A 19,844-nucleotide genomic window follows, 5' to 3' on the forward strand; every position below is an offset into this window, starting at 1 on the left:
GCGCTCCGCGTAAACTATTCTGCCACGTGACACACGCGCATCCGTTGTCGCTGAGGGCGCTTACTGAGCAACTCACCCACTTGCTCTCGTCGTCGACCATGAGCTACCCTCCAGGAATGCCTCCGCCCCCTCCTGGCATGAGAATGCCGCCTCCGCCCCCCGGCATGCCTGGAATGTCCGCACCGCCGCCAGGAATGCCCCACCAACCAGGATTCGGTGAGCCTTCGAGCTCTCGTATGCCTCCGGAGGTTCTCGCGCAAAAATCCCAGAAATGGATCCAAATGCAGAGGAAGAGGTACGGCGAAAAGCGTAAGGGCGGCTTTGTGGATATGGGGAAGCAGGTACGCACACTATCAGGCGTATTCGCAGCTGCAGAACTGACATCTTTCTAGGACCTCCCTCCGGAGCATGTCCGCAAAATCATCAAGGACCACGGTGACATGAGCAACCGCAAGTTCCGCAACGACAAGCGTGTTCACCTCGGTGCTCTCAAGTACGTCCCGCATGCCGTCATGAAGCTGCTGGAGAACATTCCTTACCCTTGGGAGCAAGTCCGCGAGGTGCCCGTGCTCTACCACATAACGGGAGCTATCACGTTCGTCAACGAGATTCCCCGTGTCATCGAGCCGGTGTATCACGCGCAATGGAGTACGATGTGGCTCGCTATGCGAAGGGAGAAGCGAGACCGTCGGCACTTCAAGCGTATGCGGTTCCCTCCTTTCGACGACGAGGAGCCCCCTCTGGACTATGGCGACAACATTCTGGATGTCGAGCCCCTGGAAGCCATTCAGCTGGAACTGGACGAGGAGGAAGACGCTGCGGTTCATGAATGGTTCTACGACCCGAAGCCCCTCGTCGACACCCCACATGTCAACGGGTCGTCCTACCGGTACTGGAACCTGACGTTGCCCATCATGGCCAACCTGTACCGCCTAGGTAGGACGCTCCTTTCCGATCACACAGACGACAACGCCTCCCATCTCTTCGACAAGAAGTCCTTCTTTACCGCAAAGGCGCTGAACATGGCCATCCCGGGGGGACCCAAGTTCGAGCCTCTGTACAGGGACATGGACACCTTCGACGAGGATTGGAACGAGTTTAACGACATCAACAAGGTTATCATTCGCCAGCAGATCCGAACGGAGTATCGGGTGGCCTTCCCCCACTTATATAACTCACTTCCTCGGTCTGTCCACATTGCTCCGTATCACAGCCCGAAGAATGTGTATATCCGCACTGATGACCCCGACCTCCCCGCGTTCTACTTCGACCCCCTCATCAACCCGATCTCCCTGCGCGGGTTCACGCCTAAGAACGCCCCTCTCGTCTCACACGAGGATGCTATCTTTGGCCCGAACGACGCGGACGATGACGACTTCGAGCTGCCGGAGGAGGTGCAGCCCTTCATGGAAGATATGCCTCTTGAGAACGACCTTACCGCTGACGCTATCGCCCTCTGGTGGGCGCCTGACCCGTACAAGCGTCGCTCAGGGCGCATGCGTCGCGCTCAGGACATCCCTCTGGTGAAGAACTGGTATCTAGAACACTGTCCTCCCGGTCAACCGGTCAAGGTCCGCGTATCGTACCAGAAGCTCCTCAAGTGCTTCGTTCTCAACGAGCTTCATACGCGTCCGGAGAAGGCGATGACGAAGAAGAACCTCTTCCGACAGCTTAAGGCGACGAAGTTCTTCCAGACGACAAAGCTTGACTGGGTGGAGGCTGGACTGCAGGTTTGCCGCCAAGGCTACAACATGCTCAACCTTCTCATTCACCGGAAGGTACAGTTGACGTTTGTGTCGTTTCTCTCATACGCTAATAATTGGTTATAGAACTTGAACTACCTCCATCTGGACTACAACATGAACTTGAAGCCCGTCAAGTAAGTTAAACGTCACTTCGTCTCTGCGTTGTACTGATCCGTGTATGTAGGACGCTCACCACGAAAGAGCGTAAGAAATCCCGTTTCGGAAACGCCTTCCATCTGTGCCGTGAGATCCTGCGGTTGACGAAGCTCGTCGTCGACGCGCACGTGCAGTTCCGACTTGGTAACGTCGACGCGTTCCAGCTCGCGGACGCGTTGCAGTACATCTTCGCACACATCGGTGCACTGACCGGCATGTACCGGTACAAGTACAAGCTCATGAGGCAAGTGCGCATGACGAAAGATCTCAAGCATCTCATCTACTACCGCTTCAACACGGGTCCAGTTGGCAAGGGTCCTGGTTGCGGTTTCTGGGCGCCTGGCTGGAGAGTGTGGCTCTTCTTCATGCGTGGTATCGTTCCTCTTCTGGAAAGATGGTGAGCACCCTTCGGCAAGTTTGCTGTATCAGGGTTAAACTTACGCCACAATTCTACAGGCTCGGCAACTTGCTCGCACGTCAGTTCGAGGGCCGTAACAGCAAGGGCATCGCGAAGACCGTCACGAAGCAGCGTGTCGAGTCTCACTACGATCTCGAGCTCCGTGCGGCCGTCATGCACGATATTCTCGACATGATGCCTGAGTCCATCAAGCAGAACAAGGCGAAGACGATCTTGCAGCACTTGTCGGAGGCGTGGCGTTGCTGGAAGGCGAACATCCCGTGGAAGGTCCCGGGTATGCCGACTGCTATCGAGAACATTATCCTCCGCTACATCAAGAGCAAGGCTGACTGGTGGACGTCCGTCGCGCACTACAACCGTGAGCGTATCCGTCGCGGCGCGACTGTCGACAAAGCTGTCGTCAAGAAGAACCTTGGTCGTCTCACACGCCTGTACCTGAAGGCCGAGCAAGAACGCCAGCATGGCTACCTCAAGGACGGTCCTTACATCAGCGCAGAGGAGGCAGTCGCTATCTACACGGCGACCGTCCACTGGCTAGAGAGCCGGAAGTTCTCCCCTATCCCCTTCCCGCCGCTGAACTACAAGCACGACACCAAGCTGCTTGTTCTCGCCCTCGAGAAGCTCAAAGAGGCGTATTCGGTGAAGGGTCGCCTGAATCAGTCGCAGCGAGAAGAGCTTGCGCTCATCGAGCAGGCCTACGACAACCCTCACGAGTGCCTGTCGCGCATCAAGCGTCTGCTGCTAACGCAGCGCGCGTTCAAGGAGTCCGGTATCGAGTTCTTCGACACGTACGACAAGCTCATCCCCTGCTACGACATCGAGCCCGTCGAGAAGATCACCGATGCTGTATGTGTCGCTCATGTTCCCGCATATTGCATAACGTACTGACTTCGTCTCATCAGTACCTCGACCAGTTCCTGTTCTTCGAGGCGGACAAGCGCGGCCTCTTCCCGTCTTGGATCAAGCCAGCTGTAAGGGCCCTTACTCTCGAACGATGACCGTTTTGAACTAACGCTCGCGCGTACAGGATACGGAACCTCCTCCATTGCTCGTCTACAAGTGGTGTCAGGGTATCAACAACCTGTCCGACATCTGGGAGACGAGCGAGGGCGAGTGCAACGTTATGATGGAGACCGTTCTGTCCAAGGTGTACGAGAAGATCGATCTGACTCTCCTGAACCGTTTGCTCCGGCTGATCCTGGACCACAATCTCGCGGACTATATCACGGCGAAGAACAACACCGTCCTGACGTACAAGGGTATGCACTCATCCTGTTCGTTTTTGTATCTCACTCACGATATGCCGACAGACATGGCCCACACGAACGCCTACGGTCTCATTCGCGGCTTGCAGTTCTCAGCCTTCGTCTTTCAGTACTATGGTCTCGTCTTGGATCTGCTCATTCTCGGCCTGCAGCGCGCGAGCGAGATGGCTGGTCCCCCGCAGATGCCTAACAACTTCCTGCAGTACCGCGACGTTGCTACAGAGACACGTCACCCCATCCGCCTCTACTCTCGTTATGTCGACAGGATACACATCCTCTTCCGCTTCACTGCGGAGGAGGCGCGCGACCTCATTCAGCGATACCTCAGCGCTAACCCCGATCCGACGAACAACAACGTCATCGGGTACAACAACAAGCGTTGCTGGCCGCGCGACTGCCGCATGCGCCTCATCAAGCACGACGTTAACCTTGGACGTGCCGTGTTCTGGAACGTCAAGCAGAGTCTACCACGCTCGCTCACTACTATCGAGTGGGAAGACACGTTCGTCAGCGTCTTCTCGAAGGACAACCCCCAGCTGCTCTTCTCGATGTGTGGTTTCGAGGTCCGCATTCTGCCCAAGATCCGCACTCTCAGCGGCGAGCAATTCTCGCTCAAGGACGCCGTCTGGAACTTGACGAACGAGCAAACCAAGGAGCGCACCGCTCAGGCGTTTTTGCGCGTATCCGACGAGGGCGTACAACAGTTCAACAACCGCATTCGTCAAGTCCTCATGAGCTCGGGATCTACAACGTTCTCGAAGATTGTCAACAAGTGGAACACGGCGCTGATCGGCCTGATGACCTACTATCGCGAAGCGGTCATCCACACCAACGAACTTCTCGACGCGCTCGTCAAAGCGGAAAACAAGATTCAGACGCGTGTCAAGATCGGCCTGAACTCGAAGATGCCGTCACGTTTCCCCCCTGTTGTTTTCTACACGCCGAAGGAGCTCGGCGGTCTCGGTATGCTGTCGATGGGTCACGTTCTCATCCCGCAGAGCGATCTTCGGTGGTCGAAGCAGACGGACGTTGGTGGTAAGCACCTTCGTATACATCCTGCACTATCGTGTTGCTAACATCATCCTTAGTCACGCACTTCCGTGCGGGTATGTCTCACGAGGAGGACCAGCTCATCCCCAACCTGTACCGCTACTTGCAACCATGGGAGGCCGAGTTCATGGACTCCGCGCGCGTGTGGTCCGAGTACTCGATGAAGCGGAAGGAAGCAAACGCCCAGAACCGCCGTCTAACTCTCGAGGACTTGGAGGACTCGTGGGATCGCGGTATTCCGCGTATCAACACGCTCTTCCAGAAGGACCGTCACACGTACGTCATCTACTTCTTCCCACCTTCGCCACCTGCTAACCGCTTTGTAGACTTGCATATGATCGTGGCTGGCGTGTACGTACCGACTGGAAGCAGTACCAGTTGCTGAAGCAGTAAGTTGTGCACACACTCGTTGGCGCCGACCGTGTCTAATTTCCTTCTAGCAATCCGTTCTGGTGGACTTCGCAACGTCACGACGGCAAGCTTTGGCAGCTCAACAACTACCGTGTCGATGTCATCGCCGCGCTTGGAGGTGTTGAGGGTATTCTCGAGCACACCCTCTTCAAGGGCACCTACTTCCCCACCTGGGAGGGTCTGTTCTGGGAGAAGGCTTCCGGCTTCGAAGAATCTATGCGGTACAAGAAGCTCACGAACGCGCAGCGATCCGGTCTTAACCAGATCCCGAACCGTCGCTTCACTCTCTGGTGGAGTCCCACAATCAACCGAGCCAACGTCTACGTCGGTTTCCAGGTCCAGCTCGATCTCACGGGCATCTTCATGTAAGCTTCTCTTAGTACGGTTGTCGGTCTGTCACTGACGTCGCCACAGGCACGGTAAAATCCCGACCCTGAAGATCAGTCTGATCCAGATCTTCCGTGCGCATTTGTGGCAGAAGAGTAAGTATGCTTCGTGTTCTCGAACGGTGTCGCTTATTCTGACCCTTTCATGCAGTTCACGAGTCTGTCGTCATGGATTTGGTAAGTCCTCCCGCAGGACGTTGGCATAACGCGTGCTTACCCTGCGCCGTCTAGTGTCAAGTATTCGATCAAGAGCTGGAGCCGCTTCAGATCGAGACCGTACAGAAGGAGACCATCCATCCGCGTAAGAGTTACAAGATGAACTCGTCGTGCGCCGACATCTTGCTCTTCTCTGCTTACAAGGTAAGAGACACCATTCATGGTCCTACAACACCTGCTAATTTTTCTTCAGTGGAACATTGCTCGCCCGTCCCTCGTCACCGACGTGAGTGATCATCTCCTGATCGACAATTACGTACTAATGGGTTGGTCGTGCTATAGAGCAAGGATGTGCTCGACGGCACCACCAGCAACAAGTTCTGGATCGACGTTCAGTTGCGTTGGGGTGACTTCGACTCCCACGACATCGAGCGGTACACCCGCGCCAAGTTCCTGGACTACGTAAGTGTTTATGGCAGACCACGTCTTTCCGCCTTCTGATCTCGCTGCTCAGATTTCGGACTCCATGAGCATCTACCCATCACCCACCGGTCTCATGGTCGGCATGGACCTGGCGTACAACTTGTGGTCGGCGTTCGGCAACTGGTTCCCTGGCCTGAAGCCCCTTATCCAGCAGGCGATGGCTAAGATCATGAAGGCGAACCCGGCGTGCCACGTTCTGCGTGAGCGTATCCGGAAGGGTCTGCAGCTCTACTCGTCCGAGCCCACGGAGCCCTACCTCAACAGCCAAAACTACTCCGAGCTCTTCTCGAACCAGATCATTTGGTTCGTCGACGATACCAACGTCTACCGTGTCACTATCCACAAGACGTTCGAGGGCAACTTGACCACGAAGCCCATCAACGGCGCCATCTTCATCTTCAACCCTCGCTCCGGACAGCTCTTCCTGAAGATTATTCACACCAGTGTCTGGGCAGGTCAGAAGCGTCTTGGTCAGTTGGCGAAGTGGAAGACCGCCGAAGAAGTCGCGGCTTTGGTTCGTTCGTTGCCCGTCGAGGAGCAACCGAAGCAGGTGATCGTCACCCGGAAGGGCATGTTGGACCCGCTCGAGGTCCATTTGCTCGATTTCCCAAACATCGTCATCAAGGGTAGCGAACTGCAGCTTCCGTTCCAGGCGTGCATGAAGATGGAGAAGTTTGGTGATCTTATCCTGGTACGTCTGTCCCTTCGGTGTTGCAACAGCAAACTCTCATATATTACAACAGCGTGCCACTCAACCGCAGATGGTGCTCTTCAACCTTTACGGTAAGATTGGAAGTTGTGCGTGCTCGCGCTGGTGTATTGATTTCTGCGTCCTCAGATGATTGGTTGAAGTCGATCTCCAGCTACACGGCGTTCTCCCGTCTCATCCTGCTCCTTCGTGGTCTGCATGTTAACCAGGAGAAGGCGAAGATCGTTCTGCGCCCAGACAAGAATACCATCACGGAGCCACATTTCGTCTGGCCCTCGCTGTCGGATGAGGAGTGGATCAAGGTTGAGGTTGCGCTCAAGGACCTTATCTTGGCGGTCAGTCTCTATTTTGCCGTGGTCCTATCGCCAATACTGATTGTCTCGTGCAGGACTTCGGCAAACGGAACAGTGTCAATATCGCCTCACTCACGTCTAGCGAGATCCGGGATATCATCCTCGGTCAGGAGATTGCGGCGCCCTCTGTGCAACGTCAACAGATGGCCGAGCTCGAGAAGAGCTCAGAGGCGCAGAGTCAGGTTACCGCCGTGCAGACGCAGACTACGAACGTCCACGGTGATGCTATCCAGACCGTCACCAGTAAGTATCCCGCGTGATACCTGCTTCGATATGGGTCGGCTAACACCGCACCGTAGCCACGAACTACGAACAGCAAGTGTTCAGCAGCAAGTCCGACTGGCGCGTCCGCGCGATCTCCGCCACGCACCTCCCACTCCGTCTCCAGCACATCTACGTCTCGAACGACGACGTCAAGGACGATGCGGCGTCGTTCACCTACGTGTTGCCAAAGAATATCTTGCGGGCGTTCATCACCGCTGCGGATCTTCGCACACAGGTGGCTGCTTTCCTGTACGGCGTCTCGCCGCCGGACAACAAGCAGGTCAAGGAGGTCAAGGCGGTTGTGTGGGTACCTCAGCGTGGGAACAATAACAGCGTCGAGCTGCCATCGCAACTGCCCCGCGACGACTTCCTGCTCAAGGATCTGGAGCCACTCGGGTGGATTAAGACACAAGCGCTTGAACTCCCTCATATGTCGCCGACGGACGTCACCACGCAGGCGAAGATCATGGCGGACCACCCCGAGTGGACGTCGTCGTCGATCTGCATCACTGCTGCGTTCACTCCCGGCTCTGTGTCGCTCTCCGCGCACCAGCTCACCGTCCCTGGCTTCGAGTGGGGTCGCAAGAACGCGGACACGTCGCCGAACCCGCAGGGCTTCAACCCGAACATGTCTGAGCGCGTGCAGCTGTTGCTGTCGGACCGTATCCTCGGTATGACGCTTGTGCCGGAGGGGCGGGTGTGGAACTACGGGATTGGGCTCACGCAGCTGTGGTCGCCAAACATCCACTTCTCCGTCCAGCTGGACACGCCGCTACTGTTCTGGGCCGAGGAGCACCGCCCGGCGGCCTTCCTTTCGGTAAGCACAAGTCTATTTCGTCCGCATCTGGGAGTGGTTTTGCTAACCTTGATTATTTCCCTAATACAGTTTGCGAACCTCGAGACGGGCGATGACAGCGCTGACGTCGAAAATGCTCTCGCTTAGTATGTTACGTTCTTGGGACCCTCTGCTGTATCAACGCTGTATACTGTACTTGTCATCATATCATGAATTCTAATGTTTTGCTATCCTCTCATCTTCATCTTGTCGTGTACCCATGAGCCATAACATCATGATGCGAAGAGGAAGTTTCCTGCCGTACTGCTTCACCCCTGCTCGCTTCATTGCTTACTCTGACAGCAGAGTTTGCGAGGTACGCGTAGCCTGTAGGCTCCGTAAAGGCTATGCTCACCCCGCAGCCGGAGACGCATGGACGTAACGTTCTAGGCCTGGGTGTTAAACGTTGGGTGTTGGGTGGTATGTAGCCTCACTCCGCTCGACGCGCACCACAGTGTAGAAACAATGTTCAAGCGACTGATGTCCGGGCCCCTCAGCTCGGAGCCATTTAATCATACGTAAGGAGCACCATCGCGGGATCATGCCAGCCCGACGAGGTTCCGTCCCATGCGCAATGGAAGAGCCTCGTAGACTTTGTACCTGAATTGCCGAGACGTTCACGGGCGTCGAGAACGGAGAGTGGCGGTAAGCCTAGGCTCTTTCGGAGGCGTCTTCACCGGGAACTGACAAACATTGGCTATGTCCGCCGAGCAATCTCTGTCGGTCGTCGCGTTTCCGGGCCCCGAAATGAGTGAAGATGGATGATGCAGGGTTGGGTGGGTCAACCGTCAAGGCACGAAACCGCATGGGTGGCGGGGAGGACCAAAATTGAATAGACGCGCGGAAGAATCGGGGCTGGATCTCGCGTTTCCATCAGGTTGAGTCGCGCGCGGCAGAACCTGGCAGAACGGTCTTGTCCCCCTCTCCAACGTCGCCAGCGTTGTCGCTCACGACGAGCTCACCCACACCGACACCGACGGTGCTCGGGTCGCGGTCGTGGTCGTGCCCGTACGACGATGCTCCAGTTGCAGCTCGTGCAGGTCAGTCACTTTAACGTTCTATCAGAGCACTCAGCGCTTCGTGATGTCCTCCGTGCTGACACAAGATCCTCTCTCTTTCTCCTCCCATATCCTCCTTGTCCTCCTTCCTCCACATGCCTCCCCCTGGACGCTCTCAACGTCCCCCGTGATGCGCCGCCCACAGTCCGCCTCTTCTGCGTACGCGCCCTCCATGTCTGCCAGCCCTCGCCCGACGAGCCCAGTGAGCTCCTCCGCGCCGGCCGCACGCTCCAACCGCGTCTCTTCGATACAACAGCAGGACTCGGAGTCGGTTCGCAGGCAGAGCAGGCTCCCGGAGCTGCTCACGCGTAAGCGTACCGCCTCAATGCCGCACAGGAAGGATAGGGATGGTCAACCAGGTGAGTAACCTAAAGTTCTGCTTCCCCTGCGTCCGACTCCGCCCTTCGCTTCGCCTCCCCTCTTCTGCGCCCTCGCTGTATGCTGTGTGTCGTGGGAGAACCTTGATTCTGCATCTACGGTCTGCGCCAATCCACCGCCCCCAATCACCCTCCTCGATTCTCGAGCGCAGCGCCTGCTGCCTAACCGTCAAGGCACCGGTTTCCAAGTACAATCCACGTCATTCTTCGCGTCTAAAGCTCGGTCCTGTTCGTCTCTATGCTGAACCGCATATATCGGGTTGCCGGAAGACCGCACCACTCACCTCCGCTCTGCTTCGGAAGTACTAGAAAGGTACTGATTGATGTTGCCAAATACAGATCCATTCACAGCGCATCCAACGGGCTCATCCTCGTTCGTCACCTACGAGTCGACGACATCTCCTAGCGCACCTTCAGTCCACTCCATGTCTACGACATCACCGTCGGCGCCACAACCGAGTCCTCTTACTGGCCTGCCCAAACGCGCGCGTGGGAGTATGCTCCTGACTTCGGGCATCTCGCTGCCGTTCTCGCGCTCGCGCAGCAAATTCAAGAAAAGCCGCCTTCCCCCGCCACCCACGTCGTTTCTATTCTCCGAGGTGATAGAAATATCAGCTCCGCCACCACCACCACCAGAAGAGGATGAAGATCGCGAAAGGCTACGGGACGCAGCGGCCCAGTCAATAGGATTGGACCCTGTATTGCTGGAAGAACGTGAGAGCACGTCGTCGCGTTCACATACGCGCTCGTTCTCCCTGTCACAGGCGCAGTCGGAACGATCCAGGTCGCGATCGCGCTCACGGTCAAGGTCGCGTTCGTTGTCACCAGCAAGGACGCGCGCCCGCGCAGGTTCACGAGCCGGTGTAGAGACGCCCTCGGCAAGCACATTGCCGCCGTTTCCGGCCACACAAACCGCCCTTAGACCCTGGGTGCAGCGGTCTTCGAAAGTGGCGAAGCACCATCCTCCGTCTTCGTTGCTCCTCTTTGCACTTTCCAAACAATGGAAGTCGCGAATACTAGTTCTCACGTCTTCGCCGTCGGCGGCTTCGGGCCCGCGTACACAGACCACTTCTTTCTCGTCGCATCCTCCGCCCTTCTCGAGCCATTCCTTCTCGGCATCCCAGCACGTGGCCCATCTCCATGTCTTCAAATCCGCCAGTGGCGATGACAAGGAGCTCGAGCGTGTGGAGATCGGTGCTGACAGCGTGGTCTTCGTGAACGAGGAGGAGATCGGTGGGCGGCGAGGTGTTGTAAAGGTTGGCGGCGTTGGCGGTGTTGAGATGACACTGTCAATGGTGGACCAGAATGAGGCCCACAACTGGATCACTGCCATCAAGCAAGCGGTGCTCAGCGAAAGGTGGGGTACGTCCTGCTATTCTTAGAGTACAGCCACTCATGTACGGTTGTTTCTCTGACAGATCGGTTCGCGCCGGATTGGGTGCAGTAACGCACAGCAATGGGGTCGAGCCCCGGGGCGACATCGACGTCATGCTGTCTATGCGGGCGCAGGGATTGTTCAATGCGCCTGCGCCGATAGTCACCTCGGGCACTACATCTACGGTGCAGTCGTACAGCAGTGCAACCTCGCCGACCGCCACATCTTCACCTACCCCCTCATTACGATCCGCGTCTCCTCAACACAATCGCCCACCCTCCGTGGCTGTCTCGGCATTGCGAGGTTTATTCGGAGGCAATCGACCACGGTCGCCGTCTGGCGCAACTCTCGACACATCGTTCAGCTCCATATCGGAACACGGCAGCGGCGCCGAGACGCCTCCACTAGAGGACGCGTCATTCGGCCGTGCAGGTACGAGCCTACTCGGCATGTTGCGTTCCAACAGTATATCCAGTGAGCGGCCAATGTCGCCTACGACTCCGATGTCATCCAGTCCAACCACGCCACGGGTTGGGAGTACGGCGCCTGCCGACTTGCCCATACAGATGGGTCTTATTACCCCGACATCCCCGGTGCCTACGCTAGACCAGAAGATCTTGCAGGATAAGGATCGCGAGAGCCTGCTGCCATCCATTTCGCGGAACGGGATCTCTGGCCTAGGCTTGACTGGCGTGAATGGACATGCCAATGGGGCCGTGTTACGATTCAACGGCAGCTCCGGACTGCCTCCGTTCGGCGGCTCGCCATCACTTCATCCCCCACCACGACGAAGAGCATGGACCGCCAGTGGACCGCCGCCGACCAGCCGGATGAGTAGTGAGCGCAACGGATTCTCGTACACTCATGGCAACGCCAGTGCTGCGGAAACCCTCGGAGTCAGACACAACGGCAGCGCGTTCTTGTCGCCGACGGCGTCTTCCCCCGCGTCTGCCTCCGCGTCGCCTTCGCCGGCATCCCCGTCCTCGACTTCTAGCCCCAAGCTCACACCCAGCCCAAGTCTCAGCCCAAGTACTACCGCGAGTGCAAATGGTGTGGGTTCGCCCGGGTCGCACCGTGCATCGCAGGATGGGCGTCCGCGGTCGTCATGGTCATCGGTGTCTTCGCTCGGATCGAACGAGCAGCCCCAGCAGCACGTACCACGGACGTCGTTCGACTTCGGACCGAAGCGCTGGTCACGCCAGGCAATGCTCCCGAAGCGGTCGACTCCTCCGAGCGGGCCGCCTCCCGCCACACCTCCGTCTGCTCCCACACCTCTGCCCTCGTCGCCAGGCCGTTCGTCACTGCACCAGCAACAACGGCATCCGTACGCAGCGGACACCCCGCCAAGTCGCTCGCCATCGCAGCGCTCGGCGCACAGTCCGCAGAGCATTATGTCCAGCTTTCAGAACTTCTCAAAGCGGGCGTCGGGCTCGTCGGCGCGCAGTGACAGCACGGTCAGTACGACGCAGAGTCGTACCGGGAGCAGTTTCTTGGGAAACACCCTAGCGCCACCTCAGCATTCCCCGTCGCACGTGAGACCGAGATCGTCGCATCGAGTCTCCTCGCCACCTCCCCAGCGGCCGGTACCCAGCATGGCACTGCCACCGACACCCAGACCCAATATCGACGAGTTTGGGCAGAGCGAGCTCCAGATGCTGCCGCCACCCGAGGCCCCGCGCACGGTTCGGGCCTCTGGGTACCCCTCGCGCCCGCCACATTCCGCCCCTGCGATGAAGACGACTTTCAAGGAGACTTTCACGCTGCGGGCTGGCCGCTTCTCCCTGATACCGCCGACGTCGCCGCCATCGTCTGCGCTTCCACCGCGACCAGACGAGGTACAGGTGCCAAGTAGTCCGCGCCTCTCGCACTCACATCGCCGTAGTATGAGCAACGGCAGCCCCGTGCTTCCCACTATCCCTGCGTCGCCCATCCCACCCGACCCTCCACAATCCCCATTCAACGAGGCTCCTCCCCCGCCGATCGCTCAGCAGTCTACGTCTGCGTCCACATCTACGTCGTCCTCCCTCACCTCCCGCCCCACTCTCCTCATCAAGCGCCGCCTACGCATGCTCAGCGCGCCCTCCCCCGTGCCACCTCCCTCGAACCCGCTGCCCCAGCCTCCCTCCCCGGCGCCCTCGACGATCAATCCGTACTCCCTCCCTCCAACGCCTATCGGCGAGCCGATCATCACGTTCCAAAACGACCCGAGCTTCTTCCTCATGCTGTCGACGCCGCCGCAGACGCCCCTGTCCCCCACACTGGACATGCGCACGCGCGTGCTGCCCCCGCCCCCAGAGCAGTCGCCGGACATGCGCGGGATTACGTCACTCTCGCCGCCACCCCGGCGCGGGTCGAAGCAGATCTCCGTGCAGTACGAGGACGTCGAGGACGAGGACGAGCGCGCGGGCGTGCGGCAGAGCATCGACGACGGCGCCGGGGACTCGCCGATCCGCAAGCCGCTTTCACTTTCGCCGCACCTTTCACCGCACCAGTCGGTCGCGTCGCTGGAAGACGCGTGTATATAGATTCCGTCTTTCGCTATCGCTTTCGTCGTTCGCTTCGCTTCGTCTCACTCTATACTTGAACCCCCTCCGCACTCCTCAATCCCCGTACCCCCTACACCCCCCTCCACACTCACGCTCTCTTACTTGCCGCGAGGCCCCATTCACGCTCTGGGCGGTGCGCCGCCATGCTGCTGTGTGCCCCCTCGTGCTTTCGTGTACCATGTCATGCTCCTTTACGCTTTACGCTTGACGTTCTTCGACGACGTTCGCGGGCCGCTCGGAATCCTGCACATATATACTCCCATCCACAGCCAACCTTACAGTACCTATTGTCGTTCTGCGCTATCTCCCCCGTCTCTTGTCTCTTACTCACGGTGTCTGTTTTGCTGGGCGCGTACCCCCTCTGACATGGTTGGCATCTGTACTATATTCATGTTATACTCTTGGAATCATTATAGTTGCTCGTTGCTTGTTACACGCTGTTTGAGAAGCGACCGAAAAGGGGACACGCCGGGAGGTTGAAAACCACCCAAAATGAGCTGCAATAAATGTGTGACCGCTAATGATCCCAGGTCTAGGTGCATTAAGATGAAGCGTACAACATAAATTATAACTTGACTCCGGTATGTATACTGGCGATGCCGCCCCAGAGGTCCGTCCAGGTACCGCCCTTGCCCTCATGCATGCCGCCCGTCGTGAACCCGGCGTCTGCGATCATCTTCGCAAACTCCGGCTGCGGCGGGAACTTGCGGATGCTCTCGACGAGGTACTGGTACGACTCGCGGTCGCCAGCGAGAATAGTGCCAAGGAGCGGGATAACCGAGAACGAGTATTGGTCGTACAGGCTGGGGAGAGACACGGTGAGCTGGCGGGCGACTGGGGACGGGGCACAGCGGAGGATAGGGGACTTACGTGCCAAATAGCGGGTTGTTTACCCGGCTGAACTCGAGGCATGCAAAGGTGCCTCCGGGCTTGAGCACGCGGTAGGCCTCCTTGAGCACGTCGGGGACGGAGGTGCAGTTCCGGATGCCGAAGGCGATGGTGTACAGGTCGTACGTGTTCGAGGGGAACTCCTCCTCGGGCATGGCTTGCGCGTTCGCCTGCTTGAACGCGATTTGAGGAGCTAGATTTGGCAACAGCCAAAACGTTAGCGTCGCGTTCATCTCGGAATACGAGAGTTACAGGCGAATGAGGAGAGTGAACGCACTATTGTGGTACATGGTCTTCTTAAACCGCTTGAACCCCTCCTTCAGCATCTCCCCGTTAATGTCGACGACGTCCACGCTCGTCTCCCGGTCTGCGTGCTTCTCGCGCGCGTAGTCGAGTATCCTGAGCGCAATGTCGCCCGTGCCGCCCGCGACGTCGATGCACCGTTTGGCGCCACGCGCGCCGGGCTGCAGACGCGCCACGAACTCGTCCTTCCAGAGCCGGTGCACGCCGAGGGACATGGCGTCGTTCATGACGTCGTACGAGGACGCGACGCTCTCGAATACGTTGCGGACGAGGTCCTCCTTCTGCCCCTCCGGCACGGTCTTGAACCCAAAGTGGGTCGTGCGCGCACCCTGCGACTGGCTGCTGCTCAGGTTCGAGCCAACGTTGGGCGTTGAACCTGCTGCGCTCGAGGACGAGCTCGTTGACGGAGCATGCTGGTGGTTATGCCGGGAGAGGGGGCTAAGGCGGACGGGAGCTTTTGGTACGAGAGGCCTCAGCTGGCGGAGACTCCGGTGCATGGTGAGCGGTCTTGGGTGTGAGCGTGCCGGGGGTCCGGTAGGTATGCACGATCGGGGAGAGCCGGGCCCCCGGAAACCTTGTGTATGCATAGAATTTCTCCAAACGGAATTAGCGGGCGTCTACAACGCTCATCCTCTTCCTCTCAGCCACTTTCTCCTCTGCCCCTCGTCTCCTCCTCTCTGCCATGGCCCCCACTGCTCTCGACAAAGGAAAAGCGCGTGCGCGTGCAGAGGATGTTGAAAAAGACGTTGCACCTGTCAACACGCGCGCGACCTCGCCTTCTGCCCGCTCAAGCTCCTCAGGCTCCGACACAGACAGTGACTCCTCAGACTCGGACTCGGATACTTCTGGCTCTGATTCCGACTCGGACTCTGAAGATGATGTGACGCAAGAGTTCTTAGAGTATCTGCTTGCCCAGGCCAGGCGTAATGCCTCCCAGGCCTCCGCGCAGCAAGCCGCGAGCAAAAGCGGCGAGGAGGAATTCATTCAGTTGGACTCTGACGATGAGGGTGAAGGCAAAAAACAGCTGTACGTCCTACCCACGCACGTCATCCCATTCATCTGCGTATTGAACTCGTACCCCGCGCATGCTGCTGCCCAGGCCATTACCCGCACTAGACACCGGCTCGCTACCCGCCCCGTACATCACGCTCTCAGAGGACCGCGTCGCCGGCCCCTCCAAGCTGCGCGACCCAGACGTCGAGCAGGCCCAGCGCGCCGCGTCCTCCATATCCGCGCCCGCAGTGCCCGCGCCGCCGCCAGAAGTGACGGCGGACGGGAAACGGCTCACGAAGAAGGAGGCGAAGCAGGTGCGTGCCCCGCCCCCGCTGCCCCCTGCAGCCCCCCTCTCACGCGTTCATCTCCGCCCCTCCCCGCCTCCGCGCATCACCTCCCTCGATCGGCCCATCTCAATCTCGACACTGCAATTATGACGCCACGCCGCCCGCTAACGTCTCCCCGGACGCGCGTGCAGATGATGAAAAACAAGACCGCGGGCCCGGCGTGGTTCGACCTCCCCGCGCCTGCGGAGGCGGACCTGCCCCGGCTCTACCGCGAGGTCGAGGCGCTCCGGCTGCACAAGCAGCTCGACCCGAAGCAGTTCTACCGCAAGGAGCCTGGGGAGGGCAAGGGCATCAAGGGCCTCCCAAAACACTTCGCGGTGCGTCACTATTCCCTCCCCTCCTCCTCCCAACCCCCTTCCCGTCCTTCTTCATCTCCGCGAGATCGCTGAGACTGAGACGGCTGCGGGCAGATTGGCAAGATCGTCGCGACGCCGAATCCGTTCGGGAAGGCGAGCGCGGACAGCCTGCCGCGCGCGAGCCGGAAACGCACGCTCGTGGACGAGCTGGTGGACGACGCGGAGGCGAAGAGCTACGCAAAGAAGAAGTTCAGAGAGCTGCAAAGCGTGCGGGGCGCCCGCGGACGGGGCACCCTCGCGGCGAAGAAGGCGTTGCGGAAACCCAAGTGGTAGTTGCCGGATGTACCATGCCTATTACCATTACCCTGCACGCTGCATGTACCGGATGCTTTGCTTCTAGACTGTATTCTGAGGAGCCAGAAGTTGCATGTGCAGCCCTTCGCTGCACCATTACGACCTCTCCTGACATTTATCGTGAAATCTCCGAAATCACACGTACATCTCGTACAATCACCGACGAAGACAGCAAAGGGACCCTTTTGTTGGTTGCACGTACTAGTACAATGGTGTGCGGTACAGAGAGCAAGACGGATACGAGAGCGGAGAACAAGTGAGCGCACGAATGAACGCGACGAACGTCCGAGCCCGAGGCAGGAACGGTGGAAAGAAGGGCGCGCAGCACGGTTAAACGTACAGCGATGCCCGCGGTGAGACAGGAAGGGGGTGAGAGGAGTATCGGGATGACCAATGTCAGTACAAGAGATGGTCCCGACAGAGGCGTAGAAATGGGTGCTGGGGAGTACATGGGGAAGGCCGGGTCAGTGGGTTTTGAAGGTCGGGAACCTGAAAACATGGAAAGAGAGTGCGAGGGGTAAGCCGCTGGAACGAGTCGCAGTTATGTCGCCTACTCCTCCATCGGCTCTGGGGACCGCGCATCCCGCCTCGGCGGATTGCGAGGCGGGGGTGGAGGCGGCGACGAAGCGTCCCCCTCCCCGTCCCGATCCCTGTCCCTGTCCCGCCCTTCAGCTCCTTCATGCCCTACATACGCATACCCCTCGCCCGCGACCCGCTGCGCAGACGCGCGTCTCGGCAGCCCCGGCCGCTCATGGTGGCCCAGCGACGAGCGCGTGGCAGACGTGCCCGCGGGGAGCGACACCCGCGCACTCCGTGGCGACCACGGCCGATTCCAGCTGCCGCCACTCCCACCCGCGCCGCTGACCGGGGCCGCGGACGGCGGCGGGGGCAGCGCGCGCCCCCCAAGCTCGCGTTCGCGCTCGCGCCCCGGCGTGCGGTGCACGGGCGTCGGGTCGGACACGACGGGTGCGCGAGGGTCGAGGCGGATCGCGGACACCGAGAGGCGGCGGCCGACGTCAAAGGGCACGGGCGAGCCCGTTTGCGACCCAGGGAAGCTCCTGCTCTCGCGCTCGCGCTCGAGCTGCGCAGGCGAGAGCGCGCGGCGCACGACCGCACCCGGGCCATCCCCTGCGGATGGGGGGAACTGGTACGACTCCGGGACGCCGTTCGCCTTTGTCTTCCCTTTCGCCGCGCCCATGTTCGGGCTGTAGGTCTGCCCGTGGCCGTGCCCGGTGGATGTCGTGCGCACGAGCCCCGAGGTTGCCGCCGACCCGCTTGCGACGTGGTGTAGCGCATGCTCGAGCTCATCGACCCGCCGCTGCAGGCCGAACATCTCGTTGCGCACAGGCGTCATGTGGCGCTCGACAGCGGCCGCTACAACCTCGTCGAGGTGCTCCTGTTGGCGCTGGAGCTGCGTGGCAAGCGCCTGGCTCTTCTGGAGCTGCTCGCCGAGCCAGCCCTTCAGAGTACGCGCGTCCGCGAGCGCGTCGTAGAACATCTCGAACGGCGCAAGGAACGCGGCCTTCTCGCCCGCATACCCCGGCGCGTGCAGCGCCGCAGGCGTCGGCGGCACGAGCGTCGTCGCGATAGGCACGGTCGCGGTCGGTGGGGAGCGTGCAGCTGCTGCTGCCGCCGTGGTAGAAATCGAGCCAACCGTAGGCGTGAGGATGGATGCCGTAGGCGGGTGCCGCGCCATGCTGAGGCGCGTGGGCGTGGGTGGGACGCGGCTCGCGGTCATCCGCTGCGTGCTCTGTCCTGGCCCGAGCACTGGTGGGAGGCTGGGGAGCATCATGTTTCCGAATCGGCCGGTCATGCCCTGCGTTGCACCTGCGCGGGGGATGGGTGGGGCGCTCTGTATAGACGGCTGCAGGCGGTCCCCTGCTGCGTCCCGCGGGCTAATCATAATGTCCGCAGGCTTGCTTTTCCCAAGCTGCCGCGTTGCGCGCCGTCGAGCGAAGCTGATCGGAGGAGCGGGCAGCGCATGCTGGTGCGAACCGCCCGTGTGCTGCTCTTGCATGGAGATATGCGGCGGTGGGGGATGCAGCATCGGCGGGGCCGGGCCGTGCTGGGAATGGTGTGGTGGGGGTGGGCTGGACTGGCGGGCGAGGGGAGAAACACCGCGGTTAGAAGGTGCGTTCGCGGAGAGTGCAACGCTCGACCGGCGGGGACCGCTAGTAATGGGGCTGCGCCCCCCGGTCCGCGCGGGAGCGTGTGCCTTCGCCGAGGGCTGGCGTTCGTCAGATGGAGCCTGATGAGGATGAGCAGGCGGCGCGGGAGGGGCACTGACTGGGGGTGCGAGGCCTGCGGTGCTGCCGCGGCGCTGCTCGATGAGCTCCTTCTGCTGCTGCTTGATGGAGAGCATGGAGCGGACCTGCTCGATCGCGGCAGCGTCGTCGCGGGGTATGGGGAGGCCCATGACCACGGGCGAGATCGATGTGTTGGGATCTGTCGGGGGCGGAGGCCTGACGTCCGTGTTGATTGGGTGCGAGATGCCGCTTATCGTCACGCGGCGTTTCTTGCTGGGGGACGGGCGTGCCGCGGAGGGGGCGGGGGCGGGCGCCGCGGTGGTGGGGGCGGCGTCGGCGGGTTGTGAGTGTGCCGATGGCTGGTTGGCGGGAGGCGCAGTGCGGGAGGTGGGGGAAGGGAGGGCATCGTACTCGGCCTCTTCTTTGATTCTGACGCTCTTGGGCGAACGACGTTCGCTGCGGGGGGCACGTTAGGGCTCGGGCGCGTGCATGATGCGGTCGAGCGGGATGTACGTACTCTGAACCCGAACTCTGGTCGCCATCCGCCTGTGCGTGTGCGTCTGGATGGGCGCGCTTGCGGGAAGACTGGCGGGAGGAGTCAGACATCGCAGGGAGGTGGGAGCGGTCGTCGTGGACGGAGGGAGACCGGCCGTGGGTGTCGAAGGGGGAAGCGCGGGGGTGGATGGGAGGGAGGGCATTGTTGGCGTCCGAGATCCTGTTGAGGGAAGGAGCGCCGAAGGCCTGAGCAAAGGAGGGCAAGGACTGCGGGGGCTGGGTCGCCATGATATCACACTCTACAGTGGCACAACAACGCTCGAGACAGAGGAGAA

General features: G+C 59.9%; 5 protein-coding genes across 5 annotated transcripts; 3 read left to right on the forward strand and 2 right to left on the reverse strand.

The window, feature by feature from the left end:
* The first annotated feature begins 87 nt into the window (after positions 1 to 87).
* TRAVEDRAFT_71259 (pre-mRNA-processing-splicing factor) lies at positions 88 to 8,427 on the forward strand. Its single transcript, XM_008039385.1, has 22 exons — positions 88 to 341; positions 393 to 1,778; positions 1,830 to 1,879; positions 1,930 to 2,298; positions 2,358 to 3,165; positions 3,222 to 3,290; positions 3,347 to 3,578; positions 3,630 to 4,619; positions 4,673 to 4,910; positions 4,961 to 5,023; positions 5,075 to 5,410; positions 5,460 to 5,527; positions 5,583 to 5,608; positions 5,663 to 5,791; positions 5,841 to 5,873; positions 5,930 to 6,049; positions 6,102 to 6,761; positions 6,814 to 6,853; positions 6,909 to 7,114; positions 7,168 to 7,375; positions 7,432 to 8,213; positions 8,283 to 8,427. Exons 1-22 carry the CDS (start codon positions 99 to 101, stop codon positions 8,337 to 8,339), a joined length of 7,113 nt encoding a protein of 2,370 aa, XP_008037576.1. The 5' UTR covers positions 88 to 98; the 3' UTR covers positions 8,340 to 8,427.
* Positions 8,428 to 9,150: 723 nt separating this feature from the next.
* On the forward strand, positions 9,151 to 13,650 carry TRAVEDRAFT_58056 (uncharacterized protein). Its single transcript, XM_008039335.1, has 4 exons — positions 9,151 to 9,271; positions 9,435 to 9,648; positions 10,006 to 11,023; positions 11,085 to 13,650. Exons 1-4 carry the CDS (start codon positions 9,248 to 9,250, stop codon positions 13,564 to 13,566), a joined length of 3,738 nt encoding a protein of 1,245 aa, XP_008037526.1. The 5' UTR covers positions 9,151 to 9,247; the 3' UTR covers positions 13,567 to 13,650.
* A 502-nt stretch (positions 13,651 to 14,152) lies between these two features.
* Positions 14,153 to 15,275, reverse strand: TRAVEDRAFT_122824 (2-hexaprenyl-6-methoxy-1,4-benzoquinone methyltransferase; the record flags this gene model as incomplete). The annotated part of the gene is made up of 3 exons (XM_008039386.1): positions 14,153 to 14,390; positions 14,458 to 14,668; positions 14,753 to 15,275. 3 exons carry the CDS (start codon positions 15,273 to 15,275, stop codon positions 14,153 to 14,155), a joined length of 972 nt encoding a protein of 323 aa, XP_008037577.1.
* Positions 15,276 to 15,460: 185 nt separating this feature from the next.
* Positions 15,461 to 16,747, forward strand: TRAVEDRAFT_122502 (Fcf2-domain-containing protein; the record flags this gene model as incomplete). Its single annotated transcript, XM_008039387.1, has 4 exons — positions 15,461 to 15,804; positions 15,878 to 16,130; positions 16,250 to 16,435; positions 16,529 to 16,747. 4 exons carry the CDS (start codon positions 15,461 to 15,463, stop codon positions 16,745 to 16,747), a joined length of 1,002 nt encoding a protein of 333 aa, XP_008037578.1.
* A 270-nt stretch (positions 16,748 to 17,017) lies between these two features.
* On the reverse strand, positions 17,018 to 19,538 carry TRAVEDRAFT_58059 (uncharacterized protein). Its single transcript, XM_008039336.1, has 2 exons — positions 19,532 to 19,538; positions 17,018 to 19,470 (listed from the first exon to the last, which is right to left on the reverse strand). Exon 2 carries the CDS (start codon positions 19,182 to 19,184, stop codon positions 17,319 to 17,321), a length of 1,866 nt encoding a protein of 621 aa, XP_008037527.1. The 5' UTR covers positions 19,185 to 19,470; positions 19,532 to 19,538; the 3' UTR covers positions 17,018 to 17,318.
* Between the last annotated feature and the right edge of the window lie 306 nt (positions 19,539 to 19,844).

Source organism: Trametes versicolor, assembly GCF_000271585.1.
Source record: "Trametes versicolor FP-101664 SS1 unplaced genomic scaffold TRAVEscaffold_5, whole genome shotgun sequence".
In the NCBI taxonomy this organism is placed as follows: domain Eukaryota; kingdom Fungi; phylum Basidiomycota; class Agaricomycetes; order Polyporales; family Polyporaceae; genus Trametes; species Trametes versicolor.

Bases quoted from the DNA above. Each gene is read 5' to 3' on its own strand.
- TRAVEDRAFT_71259 (XM_008039385.1), top strand. From the start codon at position 99: ATGAGCTACCCTCCAGGAATGCCTCCGCCCCCTCCTGGCATGAGAATG. The intron at 3,291-3,346 runs GTAAGGGCCCTT...TCGCGCGTACAG, and splicing joins CGTCTTGGATCAAGCCAGCT to GATACGGAACCTCCTCCATT. The intron at 6,854-6,908 runs GTAAGATTGGAA...CTGCGTCCTCAG, and splicing joins GGTGCTCTTCAACCTTTACG to ATGATTGGTTGAAGTCGATC.
- TRAVEDRAFT_58056 (XM_008039335.1), top strand. From the start codon at position 9,248: ATGCTCCAGTTGCAGCTCGTGCAG. The intron at 9,649-10,005 runs GTGAGTAACCTA...TGCCAAATACAG, and splicing joins GGATAGGGATGGTCAACCAG to ATCCATTCACAGCGCATCCA. The intron at 11,024-11,084 runs GTGGGGTACGTC...TTTCTCTGACAG, and splicing joins CAAGCGGTGCTCAGCGAAAG to ATCGGTTCGCGCCGGATTGG.
- TRAVEDRAFT_58059 (XM_008039336.1), bottom strand. From the start codon at position 19,184: ATGGGCCTCCCCATACCCCGCGACGACGCTGCCGCGATCGAGCAGGTC.